Source organism: Lynx rufus, unplaced genomic scaffold (assembly GCF_022079265.1).
Source record: "Lynx rufus isolate CCGP_SWC_20201006 ecotype Redwood Valley unplaced genomic scaffold, mLynRuf1.p SCAF_36, whole genome shotgun sequence".
In the NCBI taxonomy this organism is placed as follows: domain Eukaryota; kingdom Metazoa; phylum Chordata; class Mammalia; order Carnivora; family Felidae; genus Lynx; species Lynx rufus.
Genome location: NW_025814852.1, coordinates 2,190,311 through 2,212,803, shown reverse-complemented (window position 1 = coordinate 2,212,803; position 22,493 = coordinate 2,190,311). Strand labels below are relative to the sequence as shown.

Here is a 22,493-nt window from a genome sequence, read left to right as displayed (position 1 = left end):
AAGTTTTGTGTACAGAGCGAGGTGGGTGTGACAGCTGACGTCTCATTCAGCTTCTGCCGCTGCGTGACCCTGACAGGGGGCCCCCCGTGGGCCCAGCTCCGCAACCCTGCCCTCAGCCGGATGCAGGCCGGGGCATGCCTTGGGGATGATCCGAGGCAAGGGCCTCCCTTCCGACCGAAGTGGCTGGCGCTGAGCTGTGGGCCCGGCCGGTTGGGAGTGGTGTTGTGGTGTCTCCACCCTACCCTGCCCGCTTCCCTCATCCCTCCCCCTGGACCGGGTGGGGGCCCACACGGAGAGCGGGAGCGGGAGGACGGGGCCTCAGAGACAGCGGTCCTCTGCCTGTTCCCCGCTCTGCAGTGTGCTGTGTTTAATCCCTGAGTGGTGTCCCTGCACCCCGGTGACACCCTCTCGGAGGCTTTCACTGGAGCTCATCTTTATCCCAGGGTGTCTGAAGTCTCTGCAACCTTTCCTCTGGAGAAAACAGTAAGGCCCAGAAAGCGTCCGAGCCCCCTGGGCTGCGTGGAGCTCGGGCAGGCGATGCGCCAGGAGCAAAGCAGCTCCCCACGATGGGGCACAGGTGAGGAAAGGTCGAGAGCTCGAGAGCTCGGGGAGGGCAGGGGGAGTGGGAGCTAGAGACGTGAGCAGGGGCCAAATCTCCCAGGGCTTGGAGGCCGTGATGCAGGCGGGCTTGGCCCCGAGATCAAGGGAAACTGCCAGCTGGGCCCCTCTGCGATGTGAGGTTGGGAGAATTGGCCTCGGGCACCTGGCTGAAAAGTGTGGTGTTTGTCATGGGACTGACCTAAGCTGGCCACCCCCGCCAGGTTCCTCCCACCCAGGAGGGACAGGTGGGGTTGGGCCCAGGCAGGAGCCGGACTTTGTTACCCGGGTTGGTCTGGCTCTGAGCCTGAGTTCTGAGCTGTGCTTGCAGTTCCGCTAGGGTGCCCTCCACCTCCTACCCACCCGGCCCTGGGTCCTCAGAGGAGCCATGGACCCCAGAGGTGAGTGGAGAGGAATAAGGGCTCCGGGATGGGGCAGTGGTTACCCACATGGGGCTCTGCCCATCTCTGCTGGGCTTCCGGCCACCTGGAGCCAGAGGTCGGGTCGGGCTGAGGGCCGGCCGGGGGGGGGGGGGCGGCTGGATGCCGTGGGAGCAGGGAGGGTCTGGGAGCTGCATTTGCTTATGTGTGCAGGCGTGGGGGTAGGCTTGGGCAGGGATGATGCTGGCGCCCAGGAAAGTGCAGCAGAATGTGGCCAGAGCACTTAGTGTGGAGGGCAGACTTGGGGGAAATATCTTGATTTGCCATGAAAAGCTCCCTGCCCAGCCCTCCTGTCCCTGTGCCCTCTCCCGGGCTCTCTCCTTTCTCTACTAGTCTAGGCCCCAGAGGCTGGAGCAGGTGGTCGATGAGGGGATTTCCTCCTGCCGTGAAGCCTGTAGGAGACTCTCAGGAGCTCAGAGCTCAGACACAGCCAGTGCTTGGGGTAGGGGAGCCGGGTCACCTTCTGGGGCACCAGGACAAAGGAGACAGAGAAAAGGAGGGACAGAGGAAATAGGCTGAGGGGAGGGCCGCCTCCTGTGGGTGCAGGCTGGGTCCCTGATATCATTAACGCTGCCTGTAGCTGGCCCAAGGTCACACTGTGAGGCTGGGGTTTAAGGACAGAGGAAAGGAGAGAAGGGAGAGGGGAGGGGCCTGGAGAGCCAGGAGGAAGGCCCCTTCCTGGCCCAGCCCCCACCCCAAGCCTGGCCAGGATGCTGGGGTCTGCTGCATATTTGCCCACAGGGTGGTCTCTGCACGTCTGGCGGAGAGAGGGAAGCTTCTGTTTGGCCCTCGGCCCTCTCCCTGCCGTCTCTGCAGCTGCCTGGAAACAATTCCACACAGCAACTCGGGTTCTTACTTGTTAGCAGGACTACAGCCCCTGGCCCAGCCCCCGTGGCTGAGAGTAGGTGGAGAAACCCTAGCCCCGTGGGCAGGCAGAGCTCTGGGCATTGGGAGCCGTCGGACACCCCCCCCCCACCTCCCCCCGACACGGGGGCATTGACGCGAACCGCACAGCAGGCCCGCCAGCTCAGAGCTCCTGCCGGGGCCACCCTGCGCCCTGCTGCCTGTCCTCGGTGACCAGGATGGCGAGGACGTGATCCTGGTTTGTGCACATTTCCTAACGCCCGGGACCTGGCATTGTTTATTCACCTTCTCATCTGTGGCCCTTTGCAAGAGACTGGCACACAGTGTGGCCTCAGTGAAACTTCCAGAACGGCAGTCCAAAGCACGTGCCCAAAGCTGGGACGTGAAAATGGGCTGCGTGGGTCCAGATCTCCCAGGTACCCTCCACAGCTGGGGTCAAACCCCAGGCCCTGCGGTCTCCCCTTCTCCGGCCAGAGGAGAAAGGTAGGTGACCCGGAGGCCTCTAGGAAGGCCCCCGGGTCTCTGCTCAGCCGTCTCCCCTGAGAGCAGGAGGAAGCGGCCCTGGAGAGACGCTGGGGAGGTCCAGGGAGATCAGGACACAGCCCTAGGTTCCTCCCTCCATTCCGTCCTGCCTCCTGGGACTGGGCCTGGCTGGGGTGGGGGGATGCGGGGGGGGGCACCCTGGGGGCATCTGGGAGGAGACACAGAGTGGGAAGGGGCTTCTTCAGCCCCTTAGGGAGACAGGGCTCAGCCTGGGCAGGAGGGCACATGTTTTTCCAGAAGAGGAAGGCAAAGACAACAGTGTGGTCATCAACATTCTTTTGTTGATAAGAGGCAGCCAGACTGGGAGCAGGGCTCCTTCAAGAAACCCTGTCCCCAGCTAGCTGGGAGGGGTCACTGGACGTCCACTGTTGACTTGTGCCCTGGTTCTAAAGTGTGTCTGCTCTCCATGCCCAGAGCAGAGACCCTGTGTGGGTGGTGGCTGGTGGGAAGGACAGCTCCTGGAGCCAGCGGAATCCCACGGCCGCGAAGGCACGAGCTGAGTGAGATTCCACGGTGTGGACAGACCGCACTTCCCTTATTCCTTCATTCGTTGTTGGACACTTGAGTTACTCCCACTTTCTGGGACCACTGCCGCCATGAGCGTGTGCAGACCCAGCAGTGGGATTGCCGGACCACGCGGCAGTTCTGTGTACATTTTGAGGAATTGCCGAGCTCTCTCCCCCAGCAGCCGCACCCAGGACCACACTCTGAAGGTGTGACTGACAGGGTGTGCTGGTGCGTTGAGTTGGGGTGGGGAGACGCCTCTGATCTGTCCATGCGCTCTGGTGCCTGGCCATGACGTGGAAAGTGTGCCCCACGGGGGGCCTGGGTGACGGGGACCCAGGGTCCTGTTTGGCTGTGAAAGGGCTGATGTGCCTTCAGTGGGGAGGGTCCATGAGTGCTTAGGTCCCCAGGTCCAGGGGTCGACAGAAGGTAAAGGCTGGAGAATGACCGGGGGGGATGGCAGGGTAGATGTCATAGTTCATGCTCCCATGGTGCACGGTGGGGGCAGAAGAAAGGCTGGGACCATGCCTGGAGCCTCCAGTGTCTGTGCTCCCCCTTCCCCCCAGGAGGAGGTACAGAGGTGGCTGGGTGGGTGTCACCAGCAGACAGACCAGAGGGAGCAGAGTTCAGCCACGCTGATGGGGCAAGTGGACTGAGGGCGGAGGAGAGAGTGCGGGGTTAGGGCTGCAGGGGTCCCAGTGGGTGGCTGGGGTGAAGGCTGGTTGGGGAGGGGGAGGAGAGAAGGGGAGGACGGACGGAGGGTATGGAGACAGGATGATTCAATCTCTCCAGGGCAGGGGAGCACTGGGAGGGCCCCAGGAAGGGAGTGTCCGGGGAGAACATGCATGACGCACGCGCACCATATGTGCCCCGTGCTGTGCAGGATCCCTCTCACCCAAGCCCTGCTCTGATTGGGACGGGGTCTCCCAGCTCACCTGGGTCAGCCCAGCCACTGCCCCGTGGCGCACCTGATGGGGCAAATCTGGACTCTTCAGTTCAATCTTTCTTGCGCGGCGGTCACCGTAGCGAGGTCGAATGCCTGCGGCCTGAGTTGTCACCCAAGACCCTTTGCCCTTTGTGGGCAGGGCGCCTGGCTGGCTCGGTTGGTGGAGCTCTCAGGTCACGATCTCATGTTCGTTCGTGGATTGACCCCCATTCCGGGCTCTGTGCTGACATCACAGAGCTTGCTTAGGGTTCTCCTTCCATCCTTCTCTCTCTCTCCCCCCCTCCTTCCCCCCCCCCAAAATAAATAAATAAACGTTAAAACAAACCAAAGAAAAAACAGTTCGTGGGTGCCTGGCTGGGTTGGTCCAGTCCGTGGAGCGTGCGACTCTTGATCTGGGGGTTGTAAATTTGAGTCCCACATTGGGTTTAGAGATTAAAGATAAAAACTTAAAAAAAAAAAAAAACCCAATTCAGTAGTTGTTCTTATTTATTAAATCCTAGGAGCTATTATCAAAGGGCTTGGGGGTTTATGATATGAGTTCCAAACTTTAAAAAAAAATTTCTTTGATTGCGTTTATGGTTGTCTTTTCAACTGTGCGTGAAAATTTTATTTTCACCGGGTCATATTTATTTGTCTTCATTTAGGGCTATGAAGAAGAAATCTGTGGCCAGACTTAGAAAGGGCCTGACCCTCTCCAAGACTGAACATGCAGCATCTCTGTCTTATTCTGGTTTATTTATGGGTTTATCTAATTTTATTACTTGGAGCGGGCGGTAGCCTTGCATGGCTCAAAGCTAAAAACGATCCCTCGACGTGATGGAGAAGTGTGACTGGTGCCTGACCTTCCCTGTATGTAACCGTTTTTAGTCATTCCCCACGCAGCCTTTTAGGTTTTTTAGGGAAGCGTGAACAACGTACAAAAGGTGGAGTATTGTCTTCACTGTTGCGTACCTTGCTTTAAACCTGTGCTAAGCGTGCCCCTACTCTCTCTCAGAGCTGCACAGCATCCCCTTTGTTGGTCACGCAGAAGTGGACTTCAGTCCCTAGCCATGGACACTGGGGTCCTTTCCAGGCTCCTGCTGTTGTAGACAAAGCCTTCGTGAAAAACAGTCATTTTACGCGTGGGCAGGTGTCTCTGTGGTGGAGATCCCCAGAAGTGGGTTTGCCCGATCACATGCTGAGTGAGTCTGACTCTGGGTAAACACTGCCAGATGTCCCTTCCCATGGACTCCCTCCCCTTCCCACCCCCTACCGTGGTGTTTCTGAACCTCACCCCTCCCCAGTTATAGCAGTATAAGGAGGGAAATAAAATTGAATTTAAATTGCCTCCAAAGAGAGGGGGCACCTGGCTGGCTGGGTCAGCAGAGCACGTGACTCTTGATCGCGGGGTCTTGAGTTCAAGCCCCACGTTTGGCATAGGGCCTACTTTAAAAACAAAAAAATGTATTGTCCCTAAAGAGAAAAATACAAAGGAGTAAGATTTTGGCGGGTAAAGTTAAGCTTTGGAAGGCCACAAATAATTAATGTCTAAGGTGGTGTTCTTTTTGTCTTTTTTTTTTTTTTTTTTTTTTTTGCATCCCCAAGAACCAATTTTGACCTGCCGGCTCCCCACACCCCCTGCCTTGAGAGCAGCCGGCAGACGCGGTGTGTTATCGCCCTCTGGTGGTGGGAAATGGTATCTCACTGTGGCTTGCTTGCTTTTTTTTTTTTTTTTTTTAAACCAGCTCCAGTATAATTGACATATAACTACACATATTTAAACTGTGTCTTTAGGGGCACCTGGGTGGCTCAGTCGGTTAAACATCGACTTCAGCTCAGGTCATGATCTCACAGCTTGTGAGTTCCAGCCCCCACGTCAGGCTCTGGGCTGACAGCTCAGAGCCTGGAGCCTACTTGGGATTCTGTCTCCCTCTCTGCCCTCCCCTACTCGTGCTCCCCCCTCTTAGAATAAATAAATAAACATTAAAAAAAAATAAAACCTTTGCCTAATCCGAGGCCAAAGAAGCTACTCTTTATTTTCGCACATACCTCTGGGATTGCACATTTGGGTACATGTGGGTTTTCACATTTTCACACCCAGAGGAAACGGACGTTTCCCTCTTAGACCCAGTGAAACTCTTTGGTAACAGTGTCTGGGCTGCACCCAGGTGTACATGTGCATGTTTTGTTTGTTTGCTTGTTTTCTCAGTCCAGCACTTGGGACCCCCCCAACACGTTTGTGATCAATGAGGTTCTCTCCGCTGGGACATCGGGCTTGAGCGTCGTAAAACCCAGCGGTGGGTGGCTCAGGGGAGGAGGCTCTTTATCAGTGGTGGGTCCTGCTGTACCCGCCACCTTCAGCTAAGATTTAACTGATGCACGCTGTATGGCTTCCTTCCAACGCGCCCCTTTCCCGGGGTGCCGCACCCCTGTAGTGGGCTCTCCCACCATGATGTGTTATTGTGTGTACCTGTGCTGTTAGCCCCCACGGCATTAGGGCTGCGAGGTGCCCGTGGGGTGTGGGGTCCCCTCGGTGAGAGGGTTGGTGCACCGTCGTCTGTCACAGCCCTCCTGGGCCTTGTCCTTCACGCTCTGCCTGTGGCGTAATTGCTGCGGTGCGCCCCAGCCTCTGAAGTGTGAAGAGTGGACCCGCGTCCCCGGGGGCTTGTCAACAAGGAGGGGCACCAGGGCAGGTGCCCAGGGGCTGCAGGGCAAGGCTCAGCGGGTTATGCCTCCAGGAGAGGTGTAACCCTCCTTCCCTGAGGGCACACAAGAGGGAGAGGGCTTTCAGCTGGAGCCCACAGAAGCCCCTCCCTGCCCGGTGCCCAGTGCCCAGTGCCCAGTGTGGGCCCCAACAAGGTGATTCGGGTGAACTGGCCCCGGAATAACCCAGGCTTCCTCTCCGCAGGCTTCTGGGGAAGGAGTGCCAGCTCCTGGCTGTGCGGGCTCCTGCTCTTGGCTGCGTGTCTGGGCTTCTACAGGTGAGAGTCTGGGGACGTCCCTGGGGTCCCTGTGGTGGGCTGGGGTTTAGTATAGCTAATTTGACTTTAATTCATGAAAACGGTCAGGGTTTTGGCCCACAGCCGTGGTCCCGGAGAAGGTGTTACCCACACGGTCGCTGTCATTTTGCAGATAAGGAAACCGAGGGAACACGGTGGTGTTTTCTGCCTCAGGTGCCCACTTCGCAGGGACGCAGACCCCCAGGCTCTGCTCCCTGATGAGTTGTCGGCATTTATAGGTTCCCTGGGGAGAGGTGGGGGGCAGAGGGCTTCTGAAGGCAGTGTTTTACAGCCTGTTAGAAACACCGGTTACGTAGAGCTCACACCGTGCTTTAAATGCATTTACCGAAAACAGATAACACCTTTTTTTTTTTACTGCCTTTCATTTGTTTAAAACAAACAGTAAAGTTTATGTTTCCAAACAAACTTAGTAAAATTGCATTCCCTTAAAAAAAAATAGAATCTAGTGGATCCTTTTCAGTGCACTGGTTTTTATTCAAGGTGAAACTGCCCCTAGCCTCAACTTTGAGGTGGAAACTGAATGTTCACATGTACAGTCGAGACCACAGGAAGGCATTTTCACGTAGTGGTTAACCTTGAGAGCTGTACACGTTTTCACTGATGACTTCCGTAAAGTAATTTGTTAGGAGTTCGCACTTACTGGATGCGGTGTCCTGTGCTGGGCACTGAGCGAGATGCTTGACGGACATTCTTGCACATTCTCTCAACAACCTGTAAGATCTGCATTATTGCCCCCGTTTCACACCCGAGGGAGGTGAGGCTCCAGAGGTTAAGGTGAGACGCGGGTTATAAGGTAGGAAGTGGCAAGGCCAAGACGCAAACCCTTCCAAACCCACTTCCCGGGCCCCTGAGGGCGAGTCGACCTGGGGCCAGCATCTCATCTCAGGGCTGCGGGTCCAGCCAGTGCGTGCTCCGGAAAACGGTGCCCTCACTCTGTCGGACACGTCAACACATTGCCCTGGAGAGGCGTTTACTGAGCCTGGTGTTGGGGTGTGTGTGTGTGTGTGCGTGCGTGTGTGTGTGTGTGCGTGTGCGTGCCAGGACGTCACTGTCAATGGGACAGCTCCTTGTCTTGAGCAGTGTCCGATCTGGTAGGGGGAATACACAGGTGAGAGGCTGCCACGAGAGTGGGGACAGGCTTTCCCGGATCTCCCAGGACGAGGACACCCCTTGATCTGCCAGAGGTGGACACTGGCCAGGGCTTTGAAGGGCCAGTCTGGTCTAAGCGACAAGTGCTGGTGGAACCGATGGAACAGTGCTGGTGGGGGCAGTTGTACTCGTCCAGGTGGCCCCTCCCACCGCGTGGGGGCACAGGGACCTCCTGAATTGCTGTGCTGTCCTCCCAGGGCCTGGTGCCCACTTCAGAGCTTGCCTGCGTCCTGCTGCGGGTCAGGGGGCTGAGCTGGCTCCGCAGCCGGTCCGGCAGGTGATCAAGGCCCCACCTGAACTTTATACGGCAGCAGAACTCCGTCCTCTGCGAGCGGCCTGTCCCGATGTCTGATTCTTAGAATGTGCCCTTGAACTGCATGAGAATATTCTTCCTTGTAGCGTAAGGACCCCAGGGAGCGCTGAGAACGTGTGGCCCCTTCGGTGTCATGCCTTCAGCTTTTTGGAGACACCTGTCCCCGCGCCCTGCCGCTCCCCGCTGGGACCCAGTTCTGAAGCCCCTCACCCCGCCCGGACTCGCTGAAGTTCACAACGTGTGTTACAGCAAGTTTCCCAGGGTGGCAGCCCAATGGGTCTGGGGTCTGGGGTCTGGCCTCTTTTCTCCATCGAGATGCCATGGTTCTTTTGGGTTATTCATCCAGCGCCTCCTTCCTCTGCATTATCCCGTGTTTAGATCTTGTTTTCTCTTCTTTTCTCCCTCATTTCAACACACCTTGGATTCCTTTTTAATATTTTTAGACTGGTAAATGTTTAGTACCCAAAAGATTCACCTGATTATTACATTAAGCTTCCTTGTAAAATATTTATTTATTTTGAGAGAGAGAGGAGGGGCAGCAAAGGAGAGAGAGAATCTCAAGCAGGCTCCACACTGTCAGCACAGGGCCCACCGTGGGGCTCGAACTCACGAATTGTGAGATCATGACCTGAGCAGAAATCAAGCGTCGGCGCGTAAGCGACTGAGCCACCCAGGCGCCCCCGGCTCCCTTCTGTGTTTTAACAGGCCCCCTAGGTGATTTGGATGCAGGCCGACATCGGTCTCTCTTTCTCACTCTCTCTCTCTCTCTCTCACAAAACAAAACAAAACAAAACGGGAAAGAAAATAGAAGCGGGGGTGGGGGGGGGCGCCTGGGTGGCTCAGTGGATTGTCTGACTCTTGATTTTAGCTCAGGTCATGAGCCGGGCGGGGGTTGTGGGATCAGGCTCCACACTGAGCGTGGATCCTGCTTGGGATTCTCTCTCTCTGTCTCTCTCTCTGTTTCTCCCCCCCCTCCACCCCTCTCCCTGACTCATGCACTCTCTCTATCTCTAAAGAAAAATAAAAGAGAGAGAAATAAACATAAAGGAATATAGAAAGGAGGCATGACTCTAGACTTGAGAGTGTCCACAGGTCACCTGGGGAACTTGTTAGAAAGAGAGCTTTCTACCTACACACCCCTCCTAAGTGCTCAGCACCGTGCAGGGGCCTGGAATTGCATCTAGAAACGACTCCTCAGGTGAACGGGATGCCGCGGTCCTCGGCCCTGCTGTTGGTTACTATGGTGATGGGATTGCGTTACAATGGTCCAGATGACCAGCAGGAGTGGGGATGGGGCCAGAAGGGCTCTGGTCGGGCCCCACATCCATTTTCTCAGGAGCCAGAGGCCAAAAGGGTGAGAATGTGTGTGTTAAAGTCTCAGCCTCGAACCCCCATCCTGTCGGTCCTCCCGCCCAGCGAGGACTCAGTTTCACACTCTTGTTTGTCCCCCAGCAATGTCTTCAGGCTGATTCCCGGATGGAGGCAGATGGGAGAGTCTCGAAGGTAATGGCGGCGTCTTTGGATTCAGGGCGGTTCCTTCTAGAAAGATCTAGAGCAGAAATAGAAATATACATATGTACTGAATTGGAGGTACTTCTAACCAGAGACCCTCGGTTCCCAGTGTGACTCCCGAGTCCCTCCCTCCACCATGTTTTCTCAAACCTTGACAAAGGACAAGGCAGAGAAAGTTCTAGCTTGCGCTGGAGAGAACACGTTTACAGAGTTCACGCACTGCCCAGCGGGCTGTGCGGCAAGGCGGGGGTTCTGGGAGGGATAGCGCCTGGTATGGGTTCCGGGGTCCCTTCAGCTGCTTCGACGGGGCCGAGCGGGGGTGGGGGCCCTCTGACCCCGTCAGGGCCCAGACAGGTCGAGGCTCAGTGTCCTCTCAGAGCTCATTCCTTCCAGAGCTGGCCTCTCTGGTGACCTGTGAACAGATAAGGTGACAGCTCCCAACCGGGACGCGTCACGAGCCCACAGGGCGTGGCCCGACCCCAGTTCTCTCTCCGTCCAGCTTGGGGGGCCCACACATGCTGGTCGGATGGCCGGGTGGATGGTGGGCTCAGCTGGTGTCACTTTCGTCTCCAGCAGCACTGAGGGCCGTCCCCTGCAGGGCCAACGGGAGAGCCTGCCATCGAGGTAGTGACTTCCGCTCCTTCCTCCTCCCTCACAAACACTGGCCTTCGTCGGCCCCACTGAACTCCATCCAGGAGCCTGTCTCCCCTCCCCCCACCCCCAGGCCTGGCTGGGGTCCCCAGGGGCCGGTGGGGAGGGGGGATGCACACCTAATCCTGGCCTGGGGCGCCCCCCTCTTGAGGGCACGGCTCTTTGTTGGCAATCGCTACTTTTCACGAAGTGAGTCGATGGAACCTTTCCTCCCTCAGCCGGGATGGCCGCCGTGTGGTCCCGCAGGGGATGCTGCTGGAGACAAAGCAGTGCAGGTGAGGGGCGGGGAGCGGGGCTCCCGGGGCTGACGGGGTGAGGGGGGCCTTGCCAGAGCTCTTCTGGGGATTCCAGGACCCACAGGGGCAGCCACGGCTCCTGCCTCCTGGTCTCTGCTCCTCCTCCCCAGGTGTGTGTGTGTTGGGGGGGCAGTGTCTCCCGAGGCCGTGGTCACCCCCTGCGGGTGGAGCCATGCACCACGCTCCCAGACACGGTCAGCGTGTCCAGGGTTTCTCAGCCCTGCTTCAGACCCCCGCTCCACTCCCCTGGCCCAGGCTCGGCATCACACGGGAACTTTCTCCTCAGGGGCCGTGACGTGGCTGGCCCTGGAGGAGACCTGCCCGCTGGCGCGGGAGCGCTTCCCCCAGGACCCGGCCCTGGGCTGAGTGCTCTCTGTTTCCCTCCCTCAGTGAAAGGGACTGCCCCCCGGACGCCTGCAGAGTCCCTGAAGTCCCCAGGTATGGGGACCACCTCTTCGGGTGTTTCTGTGCCTCTTTCCAAGCAAGTCAACATGTGCCTCCCCATCCCCTTCCTCACCCCCACCCAGTCCAAGGCCTGATTCCCAGGGGAGAGGAGGGTGATGGGGGAGAGGAGGGTGATGGGGGAGAGGAGGGTGATGGGGGCACAGGAGAACAGGAGGAGACGTTAGATGATGGGAGTCACAGGGGGTTTCCACTTGACCTCCAGCCGTGGGGCTGCTCAGTGTCATGCCCGTGGCACACTCAGCCCCGGCTTCTCAGCCCTCAGCTCAGCTAACACCTGAGGATGATGTGGCCCGGGGAGGGCATGGAGGTGGGCGCGGCATGGGGGCTGGATGGGGTGGGGGTGGGCCTTCGTAGTTGTGAGGTAGACCCGTGTTAGGACTTACAACACAGGGAGAGAGAGAGAGAGAGAGAGGGAGGGAGGGAGGGAGAGAGAGGAAGGAGATGTGGGGAGTCTAGAGCCTTGGCAGTTACCAGAGACCTTGAGGGGTGACCCCCTTTCCTCTGCTTGGCTTTTAGCCTCATCGGTTTATCACTGGGAAGCATGTGGCGTCCCCAGGGCTGGGTGGGCACGTTTGACCGCTGTCTGTCTAGTGAGTGGACAAGTGACGAGTGGACAAGAGGAAGAAAGGAAGGAGGGAAGGAGGGGGAGCAGGAGAGAGGAAAGAAGGAAGGAGGAGGAAGGCAGGAGGGCGGACGGGCAGGCTGGCAGTCCTGTGGTGCCCCTGGCACAGCTGGCCGTCTAGACGGGGAGGACGGCACCTTGCAGCTGTGGGCGTAGACTGCCTGGCTCCGAGACGCTTCTGGGTGCGACTGTCCGCCTCCCTGACGCGTGTCTTCTCTGCAGGATGGTTTACCCCAAGGCCCAGCTCCTGCAGCCTGCGTAAGTTAGCACATCCCTGCCGTGGCCACCGGCCCGCCTCGAGTTCTCCTCTCCCTCACTGCCACCTGTCCTAGCCTTTTCTTTTCCTTCTCTTGCCGTGAGAGGGGGCTGGGCTCGTTGCTAACGGGTCTGGTCCCGGGCGAGGGTGCCAGGGAAGGCGCCTCCAACTCCTGGGCCCGGGGAGCATGGGTGTCCACAGAAGGCACGGAACCCTCTCTCCAGACTCTTCCTGGGGACGCAGGACAGGTCTGGGCTGGGTTCCCCCGGTGCAGGCGCCCGTCCCCGCAGCCCGGCCTCCTCAGCCCGCACCTCCTGGCTGTTCTGCAGCCGGTCCCTGTGGCCTCAGACAGGAAGGTCGCCCTGAGGCCACGCTGGTCAGCCCTCGCTTTACAAGCAGGGAAACTGAGGCTCAGAGAAGTGAAGGTACTTGCCTGAGTTGTGCGACCGGCGAGGGCGCGGTCGGGTTCCGAGCCCAGGCCGCGCGACCTCCCTGCCGGGAGAGCTGTGAGCGCGCACTGTCATTTCTGACACCAGTACCCACGCCTCCTTGAGTCCTTAGAGCCACCCGGAGACCGTGACACCTGACACGTGACCTCCCTGGAATGAGAGGGCTGTCCCTGGGGAGGACACACACACACACACACACACACACACACACACACACACACACCAGGTCCAAAGCGCTCCATTTAAAATATCTCAAAAATACGAAGTCTCTTATTTTAAAAACCGATCACGTATTGAAAGGATGGTATTTTGGACGTTGCGGGTTAAACAACATACACCAGATTAATTGTAACTTTACCTGAGACAGAGCATGAGTGGGGGAGGGGCAGAGGGAGACACAGGGTCAGAAGCAGGATCCAGGCTCTGAGCCATCAGCACAGAGCCTGACGCGGGGCTCAAACTCACAAACCGTGAGATCATGACCTGAGCTGAAGTTGGGCGCTCCACCGACTGAGCCCCCCCAGGCGCCCCTCACCTGGTCACTTTTACCTTTGTGTGCTTACTAGAACAATTTTAAATTACAAATCTCTGTTGGACACAGCCCATCTGGAGGGACGGGCTGGCGTGAGCCTGTTCCCGTGGGTTGTGGAGCCGTGTCCCGAGAAGCCACGAGTGAACAGGCACTCGTGAGACGGGATGGGAGGAGAGGAGAGAGGCGTCCGTGCGGGCTAGGGTGGAGAAGGGACAGAGAACGTTCTGTGGGGCTACACTGGGAGGAGGGGAAGCCCTTGAGATGGGAGGGAGCTGGAGGCCTAGCTTTGTCCCTGAAGAAAACTCGTGTTACCCCCTACTCCCAGCAAACAGGTAGGTTTCCCACAGGGAACGATGCCGCCGCTCCCCCCAGTCAGCAGCCCCCACGGTGGGGGCTCATTCCCACAGCCCGCCTCCCGCTCCCCACGTGCCAGTTGCAAGTTCTAGGTTGTCACCTGTGCTTTTGACTGACCGGCTGTAGCTCAGGGCTCCCACCGGCCCCTCCTCGGGCTCGGTGACTTTCTAGGGTGGCTCCAGAACCCAAGAAGACAGTCTATTCTTGGTGATACTCGGCGTATCACCAATGGCGCGGGAGCAGCCAGGGGCACAGGTCCCCAGGGGGCGGCGTGGGGAGGCCAGGGAGCCTCCGTGCCCTCTCGGACCCCGTCGTCAGGATCTGGTGGAGGCTCCCTCACACACGCACCTGCCGGGAGGATGGGGGCTGGGGCTGCAGTGTCACGCTTCTGACCACGGCGTGGTCTTTCCGGTGGCCAGTCCCCATCCCGAGCCATCCAGGAGCCCGCCCCGGGTGACCTCATTAAAACAAAAGGTGTCCCTATCACCCAGGAAGTTCCAAGGGGTTTAGGAGCCCCTTGTCAGGATCTGGGGTCAAAGACTGAATATATGTTTCTTATGGCCAAGTCCCTATTGCTGGGAAAGGGCTTGGCTATTGCTCTCACTGAGATGCAGCTCCTTCTCGGAAATGGGGTTGGGGGCCTCCCAGAAGGAGTGTCCTGTGGGACCCAGCACTCGGCGGTGCTCAGGAGACACTCCACGCGGGGCAGTGAGGGAATGGCAGGGTCAGGGCTCAGGGGCTGAGCTTGTGAGGCAGAGAGCACTGGATTGGGAGTCTGGAATCCCGGCTGCGTCTAACTGCGCTGCTCGTGGACTGTGGACCTTTGGCCCTTCCTTCCCCGGCTCACCTTTCCATGCCCTGCTCTAACGCACCGTGACCTGTTCCCTCTAGGAGGGCAGACGTGCTGGTCATGACCCCCTGGTTTGCTCCTGTCATCTGGGACGGGGTCTTTGACTCTGCCATTCTGGACGCACAATTCGAAAACACCACCGTTGGACTGACCATTTTTGCCATCAAAAAGTAAGTGAGATCTGGGACGCCTGGGTGGCTCAGCCGGTTAAGTGTCTGACTCTTTGGCTCAGGTCATGATCTCACAGCACCTGGGTCTGAGCTCCGAGCTGGGCTCTGCCCTGATAGTGTGGAGCCTGCTTGGGATTCTCTCTCTCCCTCTCTCTCTCTGGCCCTCCCCTGCTCTCTCTCTCTCTCTCTCTCTCAGAATAAATAAACTTAAAGAAAAAAATAAGTAGGTAAGATCTTGGCAGCTGTGCGGAGAAGGACACGTGCCCAGGCTAAACCAGGAAGCCAAGCCCCAGGTAGGGGGCACTCCTCACCAGATGTCTCTCTTTGCCAGGATGGGGTGCTCACAGGGGGAGGGGGAGGCATGGATGGCTTTGTGGGCAGGTGAACCTGGTGGGATTTGCACGGGCCACCAGGCACACCCCTGCTCAAAATAGCAGCCCCACACCTGAGAGTCGTCTGCTCCAGAAGTGACCGTATCAACCATTCAGAGGCCTGGCAGCCACTGCTGACCACTTAGTGGGACTAACCCTGTGACCCAAACCCATGAGCAGGTGCTCGGCCGCCCCGATGCGTTCCCCTGGGAGGCTGACTGAGGCTTGGCGTCCCAGTTAGCCGGAGCAGGCTTACTATGCGGTGGAGTCGGACCTGAAGGCTCCAAGCTGCATTTACGGCTTTGGGGCTAGCTTGTTTGCTTTGGAAACCGGCTCGTGTTTCACATCCGGCACCTTCGCCTGCATGTGTCGGGCGCCTTTGCACGTCGGCACACGCAGACCTTCCTCATTCTTTCGAACGGCTGCCCACTCTTACTCCAGAGCCACTGCATTCCCCGCTTGAGCTGACCGTTCCGGAGAGCTGCCTCAGGCAGCACCCTTGCAGACAACCTTGCATCGCGAAACTTTCCAGTTGTGAGGCCGAGTTGCGAAAACGTCACAGTGAACGTGTGTCTGCCCACCACCCGGACTCCGCCGCTAACGTTCTTGTTTTTCCCCTTCTCACTTTGCCTGGTTTTATTGGGATATAACCAATATGTAACATCGTCTCGATGTAAAGTGTACAACATAATTGTCTGATGTGTGTATGTGTCGTGAAACGATCACCCCAGGAGGACCTACTCTCGGCAACTTTCAAATATGCGATACGGTATGTCAGCTGCGGTGGCCATGCTGTGCGCTCCGTTCCCACAACTGATTTATCTTATGTCTGGAAATCCGTACCTTTCGACCACCTTCACCGCTTTCCCCAGTCCCTGCACCTCTTGCCCCTGGTAACCACTTATTGTCTGTTTCTGTGGATTCGGTGTTTTTTGTTTTTGTTTTTGTTATTTAAAGACTCCACATATAAGTGGGATCACACAGTACATATCTGTCTCTCTCTGACTTATTTCACTTACATAATGGCTTCGAGTGTCAACCATGTTGTTGCAAATGGCAGGATTCCTTCCTTCTTTTCTTTCTTTCTTTCTTTCTTTCTTTCTTTCTTTCTTTCTTTCTTTTTCTTTCTTGCTGAGTAATATATCTATCTATATATCTATCTATATATCTATATCTATATATATATCTATATCTATCTCACACTTTCTTTATCCAGCCATCTGTTGGTGGACACTTGGGTTGTTTCTCTGTCCAGGCTGTTGTAAATACTGCTGCAGTGAACGTGGGAGGGCAGGTATCTCTTCAAGATACTGATTTAGGGGCACCTGGGTGGCTCAGTCCATTGAGCATCAATCACCTAAAATGATTGGTGAGTGTCCCAGGGTCATGGGATGGAGCCCCTCATTAGGCTCTGAGCTGAGTGTGAGTGTGGAGCCTGCTTGGGGTTCTCTCTCTCTCTCTCTCTCTCTCTCTCTCTCTCTTCCTCTCCCTCTCCCTCTTAAAAAAAACTTAAAAAAGGATATTGGGGTGCCTGTGTGGCTCAGTCAGTTGAGTGTCTGACTTTGGCTCAGGTCATGATCTCACAGTTCGTGAGTTCGAGCCCCACATTGGGCTTGCTGCTGTGGGCCTGTCAGTGCAGAGCCCCCTTTGGATCCTCTGTCCCCCGTTCTCTCTCCCCCTCCCCTGCTTGTGCTCTTTTTCTCAAAAACGAAGTAAAACATTTTTTAAAAAATTAAAAAAGATACTGATTTAATTTCCTATCTTTACCCCCATCTCTATCATCTATCTCTTTCTACATCTCCAGAAGTGGGATGGCTGGATTGTAGGGTAGTTCTGCTTTTTTCTTTTTTTTTTTAACGTTTATTTATTTTTGAGACAGAGACAGAGCATGAACAGGGGAGGAGCAGAGGGAGAGGGAGACACAGAATCTGAAACAGGCTCCGGGCTCTGAGCTGTTGGCACAGAGCCCGACACGGGGCTCGAACTCACGGACCGTGAGATCATGACCTGAGCCGAAGTCGGACGCTTCACCGACCGAGCCACCCGGGCGCCCCTGGGTAGTTCTGTTTTTAACTTTGCAGGGGCCTCCCTACCATCTTCCGACAGTGCACAAATGTGCCCTTTTCTCCACATGCTCTCGGGCACTTGTGTCTCTTGTCTTCCTGAGATGAGCCTTCTAACGGGTGTGAAGGGATGCCTCATTATGGTTTTGATTCGTGTTTCTCTGACGATGAGTAATGTGGAGCACCTTTTCATGTACCCGTTGGCCATTTGAATATTTTCTTTTGTATGATTTCAATCTTCTTAAGTTTGCTAAGGTTTGTTTTGTGGCCTAACATATGGTCTATCCTAGAAAATGTTCCATGTGCCCTTGAGAAGAACATATGTTCTACCACTATCAGATGGAATGTTCTATGTTGTCTGTTAGGTCCATTTGGTCTATAGTCTTGTTCAAATATGCTGCTCCCTCACCGATTCTCTGTCTAGGTGACCTATCCATTTTTGAGAGTGGCTTATTAAAGTCAGCCATCAATATCGTATTGCTGTTTATCTCTCCTTTTAGTTGTGTTAGTATTTGCTTTATGTGTTTAACTGCTCTGATGTTGTTGGGTGCATAAATGTTTACAATTGTTATATCTTCTTAATGGATTGACCCCTTTATCATTATAGAATAACCTTCTTTGTCTTTGATCATTTTTAGCTTAAAGCCTACTTTGTGTGATAAAAATATATCTTCCCGTCTTTCTTTCAGTCAGTGTTTGCTTGAAATATCTTTTTCTATTCCTTCACTCTTGGTCTGGTCTCTAAAGCTAGAGTAGGTCTCTTTTAGGCAGACTATTGTTGGATCTTTGAAAAACTTTTTTTTTAATCCATGTAGCCATTCGACATCTTTTGAGTGGAGAATCCTTTTACCTTTTAAAAAAGGTAATTCTTGAGAGGTCTCAAGTAATTCTTGAGAGGTCAGGACTTCCTGTTGCCATTTTGTTCATTGTTTTCTGACTGTTCCGTGGACTCTCTGTTGCTTGCTTCCTCTCTTGCTGCCTTCTTTTGTGGCTGGATGACTTTTCACCGGTAGCTTTGACTCCTTTACTATTCCTGGTAGTGTATCCACTACAGATTTTCCCTCTGTGGGTAGTAAGGCTTACATAAAATATTTTCTGTTTATAACAACCTCTTCTACGCTGATAACAACTTAATTTCAATAGCTTCTATAAACAATACTTTCACTTCTCTCTCTGTCTCACATTTTAGGTGATTGGTGCTACAGTTCACATATTTTTAAATATTGTTTACATAAACAGATTACTATATTCATGGTTGGATTTTTTATGTTTGTTTTTTTAACTCTTAGAGTTGTAAGTGATTTATGCACCGCCATTACAACATCTGACCTTGACTGTATGTTTACCATGACCAGTGGATTTTATCAATATATTAATGTTTTTATCATATTAGTCAGCATCTTCTTCCTTCTGCTGGAAGAGCGTGATGCCCTGTAGCATTTCTTGTAAGGCAGCTCTACTGGTGATGAACCCCCTTAGCTTTTGTTTGGGAACGCTTTCACTCTCCTTCATTTCTGGAAATCAGCTTTGCCGGGTGTCGTATTCTTTCAACATTTTGACTATATCATCCCTCTCTCTCGTGGCCTGCACAGTTTCAAGCGTCACATGCTCTTCCCATTGAGCCACCCAGGCACCCTCCTTATCTTTGACTTTTGACAACTTAATTATAACGCATCTCTCCGTAGCCCTTTTCAGATTCAACCTATTTGGGGTCCTTTGAGCCTCATGAATCCAGATGTCCGGGTCTCTCATTTGGGAAGTTTTCAGCCATTATTGTTGTAAATGTATTTCCTGCCCATTTCTCTTTCTCTCCTCCCTCTGGGATTCCCATCATGCATATATTATTTCTTTTTATGGTTTCCCATAAGTCCATAAGCTTCACAATTAACATTTTATTGTACTTGCGTGATCGCTAATCTACTCGTCTGGTCATCCTTTTGTCCATCTATCCATTCATAGTTGCTTTTGCCATGTGTGAAGGTAAATCTGGGACATCAGCACACTCGCCCTAAATACTTCTCTGTGCATGTCATTAACTGGAGCTTGAGATGTGTTTATAGTTTTTCTTCTTCCCAGGCGAAATGTACATACACGAATTCCCTGGGTTTTGGCGAATACATATCGTTGTGTAACCAAAATTCTTTCTACATGTACAGTGTTCCCATCACCCCCAGAACGTTCCGTCGTGCCCCTTTCCGGCCAACCCCTCCCCCTACAGCCTCTCCTGCGGCGTCGCTTGTCCTGATTCTTTTCTACTCTAAGATTATGTTTGCCTCCTGGAGCCCTAAAGCATATCCTGCTTTGTGCTGCCTTTTCTGAGCATCGTAATTTTGAGATTTAGCCGTGATTTTGCGTGAACTGGTAGCCCTTTCTCGCTGCTTAGCGTTCCGTGGGGTGGGCGCACCACAGTTGTCTGCTGCACTTTCCGTTTTGACGGACACCTGCTTCCAGGGCTTGGACACTATAAGTAAATATGAATTATGTTGGACAGACCTTTTGCGGACACGCAATCTACCTTTTCTCCATTGAACATCTAGGAGTAGAACCGCTCAGGCTTAGGCGAGAGATGGCTTTCCTTTTGTAAAGAACCACTCCGCACGTTTTTCCGGTTTCACGCCCCCACTCACAATACACGGAAACTCCGGCTGCTCTACCTGCCTCACCAGCATCTGACGGCGTGAGTCGCCCGTGAACTTTTATACCTGGGTCCTTATACTCACATACGAGTAGATCTGCGGCATAGGGTCCGGGCAGTGGAACCGGGGGAAGAATATACACATTTAAAGTTTGAGCGTATTTTCTCCTATGCCCTCCGAAAGGGTTACACAAATGGTTACTTGACCCAGGGGTACATGAGAGTGCCTGCCTTCCCGTGCTCTCAGCCACACCGACGTATTCACTTACTCATCTGTTAAAAAAGACCTTTACTGAGCAGTTACGACGTGTGCACGATAGGGGTAAGGTAGTTTCCCAAGCAGACAGAGGCCTACTTTCACGGAGCTACGTTCTAGACGGAAAGAACGCGTAAAGATGGAAAAGACAGGAGAAGAAGTAAAACACAAATACAAAATATGTCAAGGTGGTGATAGGGGCTCTAAAAGAATACCTAAGGCTGGGTAAGGGGTGGAGAGGGATGTATCTTCATGTTCATTTGTGTATCTATTTGCTCTTTCTTATTGGGTTATAATTTCCACGTTGTAAAATGTACACCCGTCCGAGGGCATAGCCTGCAGCATCCCCTCCCTCTCCCCACCGCCTCATGCATCTGCGTTGATGCTAGCAGGGAGACCTATGAGGCATATGCAGTTCTGGGCATTGGTCAAGGAATGGAAGCTATTATAGGGGGCGAGCACTGCAGGGAACAGGCTCCCAGCCCCAGGGAACAGGCAGTGTGAGGGCCCAGAGGAGCATGCCTGGCCTGTGTCGGGAACATCAAGTAGCCAGCCTGCCCGGACAAAAAGGTGGACAAGAGGAGAAGGAGACCACATCAGAGGCGGGTCTTGTAGGGTCTGGAGGACCACTGTAGTGTCCTGAATTCGTTTTTAGTTTTTCTTAAGGACAAGGAACCATTTGCAGGTGGTGGGTTGGAGAAATCCATCATCTGGACATTATCTATCATTTGAACTTTTGCCAGCCTTGTGGACTAAGAAAATACCTTGTGGTTGAGACTATCTGCTCCATACCCAAGCAGTCTGAAGGCCTCCTTTTACTGTCCAGTTGAGATACATGGTCTTTAGCTAGTCTAGTAGATTGGCTATGGTTTTATTTTTATCTTTCGATTAAAAAATTTTTAATATCTTAAAATTTAAAACATTAGACACAGAATCGGAAGACACAGAATCGGAAGCAGGCTCCAGGCTCTGACCTGTCAGCACAGAGCCCGACGCGGGGCTCGAACTCACGAGCTGAGATCATGACCTGAGCTGAAGTCCGACGCTCAACCGACTGAGCCACTCAGGCGCCCCATATCTTTTGATTTTTAATCATGGTAAAATGCACAGAACATTGACCATCTTAACTATTTGTAAGCGTGCGTTTCAGTGGTGTTAAGTGTTCACATTGTAGGGCAACCATCCCCACCATCCGTCTTCATATGCAAACCTGAAATTCTGTGCCCATTGAACACTAGCTCCCCATTCCCCCCTCCCCAGCCTCTGGCAACCACCCTTCTGCTGTCTGTTCCTATGAACTTGCCTCTTCTGGACACCTCCGTCAAGTACATTGACTTTTGCAATTGGCTTATTTCACTTAGCATGATGTCCTCAAGGGATGGCCATGGTATTATAAGCTGGTTTTGCCTAAGTCTGTTTTTCTGCTGCTGTTTGATTGTGTTTAACACCCACGTCTCTCCTGGGGTGCTTGTTGGTCTTAGATACGTGGCCTTCCTGGAGCTGTTCCTGCAGACGGCGGAGAAGCACTTCATGGTGGGACACAAGGTCACCTACTACGTGTTCACCGACCGGCCGGGGGATGTGCCCCGCGTGCCCCTCGGGGAAGGGAGGCAGGTGGTGGTCCTGGAGGTCCGGAGCTACTCGCGCTGGCAGGACGTGTCCATGCACCGCATGGAGATGATCAGCAACTTCTCCCGGCGGCGCTTCCTCCACGAGGTAGACTATCTGGTGTGCGTGGACGTGGACATGAGGTTCCGCGACCACGTGGGCGTGGAGATCCTGTCCCCGCTCTTCGGCACCCTGCACCCCGGCTTCTACGGGGCGGCCCGCGAGGCCTTCACCTACGAGCGCCGGCCGCAGTCCCAGGCGCACATCCCCAGGGACGAGGGCGACTTTTACTACGCGGGAGGCTTTTTCGGGGGGTCGGTGGCCGAGGTTCTGCGGCTCACGTCGGCCTGTCACCAGGCCATGGTGGTCGACCGGGCCCACGGCATCGAGGCCGTGTGGCACGACGAGAGCCACCTGAACAGGTACCTGCTCTACCACAAGCCCACCAAGGTGCTGTCCCCCGAGTACCTGTGGGACGAACATATGCTGCAGAAGCCACCTTTCCTCCGGAAGCTGCGCTTCGTGGCGGTGCCCAAGAATCACGCAGAAATCCGGCACTGATGGGCCGGGGGGGGGGGTGCTCCAGGAGGTCTCCCTGCAAGGCTGCGGCCGGCCTTAGCGTGTCTTCCACTGGGAAAGGGATCGGCCACAGCTCTGGTGGCGAATGAGTCCCCGTGCCTCAGTTTCCTCTTCTGGAGAGACTCCCACTACCCACCAAGCACACACGGCTCTGGTTTTTCATCTCTCCCTAATCCTGCCTCGTATTTAAAGTCGGCTCACCCTTCGTGGTGCCGGTAAGGTCCCCGTCCCCGGCAAGGTTTCTTTGTCTCTTCCTCCTGCGGTTGAGGCCCGCTGCTCCCCGCTCCGCCTTTCTAGCGCTGTGTCCTTCCGGCTCCATCTGCCATCCCGCCCCTATTTCCAACTGGCCTTGCCCATTACGGTGTGAGCTCCTGGGCCGAGAGGCTGAGATCTCTCCGCCTTTGTCCAGGTCCCTTCCTACCACAGGGCCTTGTGCCCGGAGACTCCCAAAACAGGTTCACATTTGAGT

General features: G+C 54.8%; 1 protein-coding gene across 1 annotated transcript; it reads left to right on the top strand.

Moving 5' to 3' along the window:
- The first annotated feature begins 9,485 nt into the window (after positions 1–9,485).
- LOC124522405 (histo-blood group ABO system transferase 2-like) lies at positions 9,486–22,092 on the top strand. The gene is made up of 8 exons (XM_047093835.1): positions 9,486–9,709; positions 9,808–9,858; positions 10,441–10,491; positions 10,737–10,793; positions 11,205–11,252; positions 12,124–12,159; positions 14,384–14,512; positions 21,319–22,092. Exons 1-8 carry the CDS (start codon positions 9,618–9,620, stop codon positions 22,004–22,006), a joined length of 1,152 nt encoding a protein of 383 aa, XP_046949791.1. The 5' UTR covers positions 9,486–9,617; the 3' UTR covers positions 22,007–22,092.
- The last annotated feature ends 401 nt before the right edge of the window (positions 22,093–22,493 follow it).